Source organism: Zerene cesonia, chromosome 3 (genome assembly GCF_012273895.1).
Source record: "Zerene cesonia ecotype Mississippi chromosome 3, Zerene_cesonia_1.1, whole genome shotgun sequence".
NCBI lineage: Eukaryota > Metazoa > Arthropoda > Insecta > Lepidoptera > Pieridae > Zerene > Zerene cesonia.
Genome location: NC_052104.1, coordinates 7,239,956 through 7,250,503, shown reverse-complemented (window position 1 = coordinate 7,250,503; position 10,548 = coordinate 7,239,956). Strand labels below are relative to the sequence as shown.

Sequence of the window (10,548 nt, the reverse complement as noted above, 5' to 3'; positions counted from 1 at the left end):
AGTGTCGGTCTACGACTGCCTCGTGACGTCGGCGCACGAGACAACCGAGCAACACTTTATTCAGCCAATACACTACAGGTATAATGAAAGTTGGTAATATAAAGTGGACATCCGAAAATCGCTTTTATCGGTTAATACTGCTTAGCCTATAAAGCACGTTAATTAGATAATTATCATTTTATTCACGCCGGAAGATGCTCATTTTATGTTTTCGTTTGTCGCAGGGCCCAATACGATCCTGACACAGAAAGTAGTCGCAGCTCATCGGCTGAGGCAGCCGCTAACCGAGAAGACAGCAGGAGGGATATCATCGCGTTTTAATTGTAACAATTTAGTGCATCGAACATTGTGATCATTGTGAGACTTTGTGTTACAAACAAGTGCAATATACTGATAGTGCAATCGTACTCTCGACGAGGACACGTTTTGTTTATTGTTTTATATTAAAAGTGAAATTAATTGTGCAAGTATGGAGCGAGAATCGAATCCAATGGAGGCGTTGTGCCGTTCAGGTTGCGGTTTCTACGGAAACCCGTCCACTGACGGTCTCTGCTCAGTTTGTTTTAAGGTAAGATTACTTATATTGATCTCGTTTAGACATAACGTATGGCTATGGCTTCATGTGACGAGAGTGGATAATTATTCAACTAACCTTACGATGTGTTATGTTAAGGGCAGGCGGTTTATTTAAAGAATATACAACTATAATTATTAAAATTAGACAGTGACATAGCGTTTATTTCGAATAGGAAATAACGTAAATATCTACTACATTTTATATAAACTACTTAGGAGTAGGAGGAAAATGAATATACATTAATACACATATTATTCCAAAGACACTATCAATCACAATTCATAAGTCATTGAAAGTATGGTTCACATATATACAAATGTTTACTGCTACATAACTACCGTAAATGTATTGCGATAAACAATAGAAGATAACTACATTTTACTACTGTAGCTGTAAATTGACCACTGAATGTCGTCTGATGACGTCATACTAAGTTATTACATACCCAAGAATATGAACGTCACTACGATGAAAAATATTAGTCATGGTATGACGTATGAAGCCACCAAGCAGCGATAAGTGCCTGCTTCCGACGAAAATACTTTTATAAACACGATCAGACTACTTTCTCAAGATTTTTTTAACGTTTAATCGGGTGATTAATGTTTAAAGTATGTCCCCGATAATATATTTCTAGATGTTTCTGTGAGCGTGTGTTGTTTTTTGAGGCCAGTAGCTTTATTTACGCACAATTCACTTGGCACTGAACACAAAACAAACAAGGCGGTTGCACTACCAAATAGATAACTTTTTTCGCCTTATACGATCAGGAAGGTGTTCGCGAACCACAATCTTTGTAATTGCGATAGCTGATGCGTAGTATCCTCAATGCTAACGCTTTTTTGCCGTTTCGAAAATGTATTCTTACTTCCCAACGGTAAAAAAAAATATAGTCGTGCGGAACTGGCATCAGAATAAAATTAAATGCGCAATTAAAATTGATGCTGTTGATTTATTTCACTGTTTAAAAATGTTAATATTGAATGGTATTGTTGTAGTCATTGTTATTTTTCTTTGTTTCACTAGAATATGTGGTATTGCAAAAATTCCCATGGCTAACTCGAATGATTTCAATATTACTTTGTGAACGTAAGATAGTGTCTTAGGGCATCGCTACACAAGACATGTATTATTCATATACACAAAAAAGGTTACAAATAATAAATCAGTTTACATATTTTACAATAAACATGAGGGTTTCAATGAAGTTTCATTTCCTGTGTAGGTAATACTTGTCTGTGATGTAGGGTGTAAGTGAAGGATATAATATAATTTAAATCATATCAGGCACACACAAAATGCTATTCTTAGTTACATAATTTAATTGGTACTTTTGGATTTCTTTAAACTCTGACAGAAGCATACATAAGAGAACTTGAAAAAATACAAAGTTTTGCTTTGGTATTTGACTATAGGTAAAATTTGAAAATGCTTCACTGGTCAAACGGCCACAAACAAGATTGCATTGCGGTTACTAGCCAGTTGGATATCGTATCATTGGTATATCGTATCATGTATAATTTCTCAGAATAAGCCGCTATTTGGAGTTAAATGACTTGACGCCCGAGGCTTTATAAATGTGGTTGCAATAAAAATATGTTTTTACACCATACTTCTGCGTAGTGAACTCAAAATACGAAATATCGAAAGCGTTCGAGTAGTTTTAGAGGTAGGGCAGATATGTAACCTTTAGGCAGTGATATTGAGCACGAAGTTACATCTAAGTAAGCGCGTGGAATTCCAGGAGGCGTTGAAAAAGAAGCAGCAGCCGCCCGCGACGACGCCGTCGCCGGTCGCGTCGACGTTCGTGCCGACGCCGGCCACGCCGCTCGCCGCCGCCGCGCCCACCGTGCCGACGCTGCCCGCGCAGACGCAGACGCTGACAGATGTGAGGCCACTTTGTTTATTTTACTAACTTTTTTACGTAAACACAAAACTAATTTCACACAAACATACCCACACAATTACACGTGTCTCACTACGCTCACACGTAGCGTGCATACGCTTCACGCACATTCGCATACGCGTGCGTGGACGCATACGTAGGTACGCTCAGTTATGGAGAAATAAAGTTGGTCACAAACAAAAAACAAGGATACACGGTCGTCCCACACATGCAAACAGAGATTTATTCGCATAAATATATGTTGAGGTTAAGATTGAAGCTTGCGATAAGAATTTGAAAATATGTCTTAATTCGGTATGGAGTTTTATGAATTCGTCGCCCTAGTTTACTTGTTACTTTTACAGATAAAATTTAGAAAGATAAAGAAACTGCTGAATTGGTAACTTCTTGGGATTTGTAACTCTAAATTTATAAATACTATATCTACAATTTCAATAGCAGGATAAGTTGTCGACAGTCAAATTGCGTACGCGTCGCATACACATTAGAAAGTCGTATTCGCTTTGGCAAGATTTGTCGATGAAAAGTAAAATTCTTCGCAAAACTTTTACCTATCTCGCCGCCTGCCATTGCAAATTAATGACCCGGTGTGTGTGTAGCACGCCACACGAGATATTCACACGTATCGAACATGCGAACGCCTCGTTTGTATTGCATTTTAGATTTTGACTTTAATCGAATATGAAACTGCATGACAAATATCGATTTATCTATTAATACGCGAAAGTTACTCTCTCTGTTTGTCTCTTTTTCATGCCTTGGATGGAACCCATTAGAACCCGAGAAAGGAAATATTCCATCCAACTACCCACGACTACGCGGGTGAAGTCGCGGGCGGGAAGCTAGTAACATATAAATTAAAAAGAAAGTAAATATATCGTATCCCATAATTGATATAAGAATGCCAGTTAAATCTGGTTAACAATCACTTGTGTAGTAAATAACAAACAATGAGTCTTACCTTTATCAGGTAATATGATATAAATATGTAGCTAGCTTAATATGCGCTCACGTATGTTTTACATAGCTAACATAAATTCCGTGTCGTATTTACCTGTATAACGAAATTCACCCAAGGGTTAATTTGTTTCTGAGTGATGCGTGTACAATTATATAAAGAACATTTATAACTTTTTAGTTATTATTATATTATGACTAGTGGTCAACCTTGGCTTTATCCGTAGTGCATTTTTACTCTCCATTAGAACCTTCCTTGTGTCTTAACAAAAACGTAAAAAAAATACCGGAATTGGTGGAACCGTTCTCAAGTTTTACGCTTAGCAACACATGTAGCGATTTATTTACTTATATTTTTAAAGATAGACTAGCTGACCCGGCAAACGCTGTTCTGCCTTACTCTTATCATTCTGGGGAATAAAAATAGATGTTGGCAGATTCTCAGACATACTCAATATGCACACAAAATTTCATAAGAATCGCTCGAGCCGTTTCGGAGGAGTTTAGTAACTGAAATTGTGTCACGGGAATTTTATATATAATGCCGTATGCACAAAAACCTTATAAGTTCAGCGTTGCGTTCCTTGATGTTTTTGTTTTGTATAGCACTTACGACTTACGTCACACCATGACACCATTCTAATGTGTATTCAATTTCAAGCCGCCAATATTGTATCATGTCGCACGTTAACTGTAAAAATGTACGAAATTAGACTGTAGCTGTTACGAGCTAGTAACGAGATCAGTATTAAGAAAATAAATTATGTTAATTGGTTTACGAGCTAAGACGTTCATTATATGCTGAAATCATTTAGCGCGACTGTTGAAACGGACCTTTGAGTTTAACTATATGATATCTATTTAAACGGCAGAATTTCACAACATTGCGTCATTAAATATTTTTAAACACTTTGTATAGAGATAAAAGAGCAATTTTACATTTAATCTACAATATGAGATTAATCAATAAGGCTTACTTAATATTCTAGTCTCCTCCATTTTATACTGCGATTGACGTGAGGTCTTGTCGAATATGTCTGCTGTCGGTTTGTGTTTTATAATTAGCTCTAATAAATTTTCACAAAGGAAACTAGGTACGGTCATCTAAAATGAAAAAATTAAAATGTCTGTTGTCCTTAGAGATCTCTGTACTATCTCTCCCAGACAACCAGGGTAAATTTAAGTCAAATTAAATCCTAGCAATGTTACCTATAACCGCGGAAGTTTGCAAGAGTGTGTGAATGTTTGTTAGTCTTTCACACTATAACAGCTTATCGCAACTGTATAAAATTTGGTGTAGAGATAGATTATAGTCTGGATTAGCACATAGGCTATTTGTACCTACATACTACCCGCGTGACGCCGCGTGTAACAGCAAGTCAACCAATAATTTGTCAATAGAACATCATACAAAGTATTGATTTTTATGGTACGGTGCACCTGCTCGCTAGGAATGCAATATTAAAAAGACCACTACACGAATAGGCCGTTTTATGTTGAATCTTGTGTTGTTTATAAATTCGTTGATACAAGATTAGTAGTATGGTTTGAATGTGTCTAAAAAGAAATGCTTGTATAAAAGATGTCTCTTCGTCGTGAAATATTCAGACCATTGCATATTTATCTAGAAAACCATTAACATATTATAATCTATATTAATGACTGTTAGCACATTTCTCGTTTAGAAAAATAAATTAATTTTAGAGCAATACGTTACAAGGACGTTGACATTGAAGTGGGTTGGCGTAGATAACTGAGCTACACCTACGCTCGTTTTTAAGTATTCAACTCTTCAGACAGGCCTATTGAAAATATATTTTATATTTTTGCTTACTATGGAATACATTGAGTATACTGTTATATTGGAGAACTTAATTTGAACAACTTTTTCAACTTACTTCAAAAAAAGGTGGTGGTTACCAATTGGACTGTCTTTTTTTTGGCTTTGTCACCTCAGAACATTTATCTGGGTGCACCGATTTAGATTTTTTCAAATTTTTTAATTAAAAGCTTGTGGTTCCAATAAAATTTGCTCTGGTTTTGACAGTTTGAAGGCGGTCGAGTTTTTTTTGTTAAAAATCATGATTATAACACATTTTATTGTTTATATCGTTTTATATAAGATTGTTAGAATTACTTAAGTAAGAAAATTATAATTGCAATAATACTTTGTTCACAATGGTGGTGTGTCCTTTAATGTCGATCAATCAGGTAAGAGATAGTTTATAATATGTAAGTATTATGTACATATAAGTTGCCACACTTACATCACGTTATTTTTTAGTATGTACTTATAAAATGTCTAGACAATACCTGTGTAGAACTTTATCTTTAAGACCTTCTAGAATATTATTATAATAATTCCTAATTTAACAAGCAAAAATAAGGTAATATGAGTCGGCATGATAACATAATTTTACTTCTTTGTGTTCAAGTTCTGATCGTATAGAACACATACACACATACAAAGATGGATGTTCAATTTATTTTATTAGACTATAATACATAGAGAGAAACAAATTTCAATTGGGTTGTTTCTTTAGAGAGTGAATAATACAGGAAAAGCTTTAAAAACGCAATTTCATTGCTTTTAGAACGATTTACATACTAATCCAATTTCCTGTTTTTTGGGTTCATGAATGTCTAAATTTTGAATCAAAGACTAGATGTTTTGCCGCAATATAAACACGCAAAATGTGCAAGGTTGAATAGTAAACTCGACCACAATCTCGCTAAATATTCATTACCAGGCAGTTAATTTCGTAACAATACATATTAAAACTTGAGATGCTATTCTTATATTCTTTTGTTTTGTTTATATACAGTTACTGGGAATAAATAGAAGAGTTCCATAGTGTTTAATTTGGATATAGAATAAAAATATAATTCCGACGATCACGTGAATGTAACTTACTGGTCAGAAATAATAAGAAAATGAAACGCCAACGTGACGTCGTGGTTGACATAAAAAAATTAAAAAATATTTTATACATATCAGTTATTTTTTAAAGAATTTCCAACGCGAAATATTTTAAAATGCTACCGATTCAGTTTTTTTGAAACATTTATTTTACAATAGTGAGCAATAATGTCTCTTTTGTAATATCATCTGGTAATCCGCGTTCCATTATCAAATATTTACGTAAACATGTAACCTAGGCTGGAGTATTGAATATTTTTTCAGTAACAATGTCAAATCTGAAGAGTATTTAAATACCAATAATGGAAAATGACCCCAATAAAAAAGAATCAAAGGGAAAGAGAATATTGAAGAAAGCGTTGCGAAGAACCAGTAAATCTAGCAATAACAGCCAAAGCTCCGCCACTGACAGCATCGCCGTGTCACGTTCCAAGAGTTTCGAAAATAAACGATTGTCCGTCGATATCAACGACAGTACGCCATTACCGACGCCAGACGGTACAAAAGAAACGGCTGAATCGAACAGCGCTAATGCTAAGACAAAAACTGAAAATAAATCAAGGCCACCCATCAAACAGTCTGTAAACCGCAATGGTCCATCCCGCGAGAGCAAACTAGAGAAAGTTGTCGAGATACAGGAGGATCGCAATCTCGTATACCCACCGCCGGAGAACACGGGCACTTCGAAAGATATAAAATTGAGAACTTCACCGCGACCAGTTAAAAACGAACCGAATACAGAGATAAGTGGCGATAAAAAGAGCCTGAAACGGGTCTGTTAATCACTGTTATCAAAGTTGAAATATTCTCATAACTAAACAGTAAACAATTTACTTTGTTGAACTTTCAGGGGTAATATTATCGATCCATTAAATAAACAGACTAATAATTAAAACAATAATTTATAAGAAGCTTAAAAATGCAATTATCACACACAGGTTTAATAAAGCAAACTCTTAGCATGTTTTAGTTATCTCGGATACTTTGATTTGATCAAAATCTGCACAAAACAGTACGACTTATAAGCCTAGTGCGATTGGAAGTATTCCTTCTGGAAATTATTTCTAAAGAGTGATAACGTACTGATAGATGTAATTGTTATTTCCAGAAATTAGAAGAGGAAAGTGCAGCGGGCACGAGCGGCGCCAGCACCGGCGCGTCGGACACTGACGCCGACGACAAAGATCCCAGCAAGGACAAAAAGAAAAAGAACAGGTGCGCCGTGTGCCGCAAGAAGGTTGGACTTACAGGTAAATATTCCGTTTACAGTCAATCGGACGGTTGATCTTTCGTTTAGCGTTGTTATTGGGTTTAGCGGTTATAAAAGTAATGGTATAGTATGCGGTGGCTAAGTTGGATCTGCGAGTCGGCTGTCCTACTGTTGAATGTTTTCTTTGCTTAATGAATCGCGTTTTGGCTCTCCGTTCTCGTCGTTTTTTATGTGTTTCGAGTGGATTTATGACTCCCAAGTTTCGATAGACCGCATTACCATTTTGGTTTATTATAAATGCATCTTTTTGTATATCTATTCGTTATTTAAGGTTAAATGTTGGAATTCTGCGGGTTTCGATAGAGCGAAAGTATACTTTACGTTTATTTCTGAACGAATGACTGAATGAAAATTCTTTGCGTTTTTGCGTTGCAAAAATATATAATAAAAGGCGTACAAAAAACTTACGACGAATAGCAAAAGGCGGATTTCGCTAATGTAGCGATGCCTACTAGGCAATCGTAATAATAAAAGGATAAAAAAATACACATCCAAACGAAGAAACTAAACGAAGCAAATAGTTTATAAAATGTACTTGTTATATAATAATAGATAAATATAGTTGTAGTAAGCAGTAATAACGAATGACATAAATAGTGATTTCTTAATAAAATTTTAAAGGCGTTCCATTGTTATGGACCATTTAAAATTGTTTAGTTTCACAATTACAAAGTAAGTTGAAAATGAAATAACCTTTGCGCATTGAAAATCGAAGTATTATACATAACTTTATAATTTTATGTAAACTTGAAAAACTTGTAATGGATATAGATTAGGTTTTTGTAGTTCGCAAAATATAATCAAATTGTTATTTTTCGCACTCACGTAACATAGTCATGCAATGTTGAAATAATCGTGTTATGTGTATGTAGCATACAGTGAATATTCATTTGGTTTTATGTTCTTACTTTATGCTTTCTATGCAATTATAACTAGGCAGAGTTGAGTGTTTATAAAATATAATATTTATTTACTAATATTTAATGTCATTCAATAAGGTAAATTGTGAGGATTTTATTTAGTATAGCCCATCTAAAATAGAAGCATTCATAGATCTGCATAGGAATAACCACAAGTGAGTTGTACATGGGGCATGTAATAATAAAAGCTATTGCTTTTACTCGCAAATATATTTCTTATATTACAGGCTATACGTTTTTAGCACGCTGTGTTTTGTATTTGGTACGCATGGATAACGATATTTAATTTGATCGTTTCCTATCCAACAGTTTATAAAAGTATTTAAGCGCATTAGAGCGTACGAAATTACAAGAAATTATAATGATTCATACCAACATACGATTTACTGTATCCCTTTTTATTTTTTTGCTGACGTTACCTGTGCCGATAGGAAAGTTTTATTCGTCATTGAAGGTTACGAATGCGAGTAATTTGACCGTTGCAATCTCATATTCAGCCGCAACGGTACATGCCATTAAACGCTCTGCCTGATTACAGGAAGACGTTGCTGTTAGTACTTTCTAGTTTATTTAAATCGTAACACTGTTGGCGCCGGGTGAACTTGATATCTTGTTATTATTTAAGATTTTCCTATAACTATGCTGTCAAACTGCTACTGTGGATAGTGAACTAAGTTCTGTTCACTTATTTGATGTCAAAATATTATGGGTTAGTGATGTTAGTATTTTAGTAGCATGAAATTCATATTGTGAAATTATTGACTTGGTCTTACTTTTCTCTAAATTATAAAACTTTGATTTTTCATGAGAACATGATGTTATGTTATGTTAACATGATGGATCTGGGAAGACTTGTCGACTTTTCATTAAGTTTGGAAGTTTCATTTTTGTTTGTTGGTAACAGAGACGACATTTAATTCACCTTCCTGGCGCGGTCGTGATAATAAAACCTTCCATCGTATCTTATTATAATATGTATTTTATAACGTGGCTGTCGTATAAATATGTTATCATAAGAACGTTTTCATCCAGTAGTCCTTATCAATTCACGACTATGCTGTCTGAGTAGATAACGCGTACTTGGCCCATTGTAGACACGGCTTTGCGTTATTTTTCTAAATTACTTGTATCGAACGTGATTGAAGGGCGTCGAAAGTATTTTTTTGTTTCTATTTTTATAGAACAGAAATATCACGCAAGCTATTTAACAATTATAAGTTTGACTTTCAAACAGGGAATTTTTTGTTTTTTTTCAAAATCTTTTTTAAGCCTCATTTAATTTAACAGTGGTCACCAGGCATAGTATCCATGTGACCGCAACATCAACAAAGCAGTTATCTTAATGCATTTAGGTCAATTACGCATGTAAAGAGAAATAATATGTTAATAATGTTCGAATATTTATTTGTCTAGATAGATTCAGAAGTACTATACCAGTCGCAAAAACTTGCGATCAAGATATGTGGATGACAATACCACACTACACGCTCAGTTTTCGCACAGTGAGGAAAACGTGATGCATATGTAAGCAAAGATCCACTTGCAAAGTTGGAGGTGGCTCCGACGGGTCGGTGCACTGCAGTTAAATGTGACCTCCATTTGCAGGGTTCGAGTGCCGCTGCGGCGGGCTGTTCTGCGCCGTGCACCGGTACAGCGACAAGCACGACTGCTCGTTCGACTACCGGGAGCTCGGCGCGCAGGAGATCCGCCGCAACAACCCCGTTGTGGTCTCGCAGAAGATACACAAGATATGAGCCCCCCCGCCGCCGCCCGCCCGCCCCGCACCGCTCTACGTACGGATCGAGCCTCCGTCTCGCCTCTGACATCTTGGCGCCGGCACGAACTTGACCAAGTGGCCCCCCGTGGAGCCCTGTGGACCCCCGCGGACTCCCTTGGACCCCCATGGGTTATTCGGCGACGTTACGCCCTCGACTCGTGCCGGTCCCCGTACACTAGAGACGCAGACTCGATCTTCTTATTAGATTAATTTGTCGCGAG

General features: G+C 36.0%; 1 protein-coding gene across 8 annotated transcripts in view; it reads left to right on the top strand.

Moving 5' to 3' along the window:
* LOC119839477 (AN1-type zinc finger protein 6) overlaps window positions 1-10,532 on the top strand; it is a 19,919-nt gene extending 9,387 nt beyond the window's left edge. For 7 of the 8 annotated variants that reach the window (XM_038365750.1, XM_038365749.1, XM_038365753.1 and 4 more), the window contains 4 exons: window positions 225-568; window positions 2,307-2,465; window positions 7,469-7,610; window positions 10,156-10,532. In XM_038365750.1, the coding sequence (XP_038221678.1) occupies window positions 470-568; window positions 2,307-2,465; window positions 7,469-7,610; window positions 10,156-10,304 (549 nt within the window). In that variant the 5' untranslated portion in view covers window positions 225-469 and the 3' untranslated portion in view covers window positions 10,305-10,532. The remainder of the gene's footprint in view (window positions 1-224; window positions 569-2,306; window positions 2,466-7,468; window positions 7,611-10,155) is intronic. The other variant, XM_038365757.1, reaches the window with a different exon arrangement.
* The last annotated feature ends 16 nt before the right edge of the window (window positions 10,533-10,548 follow it).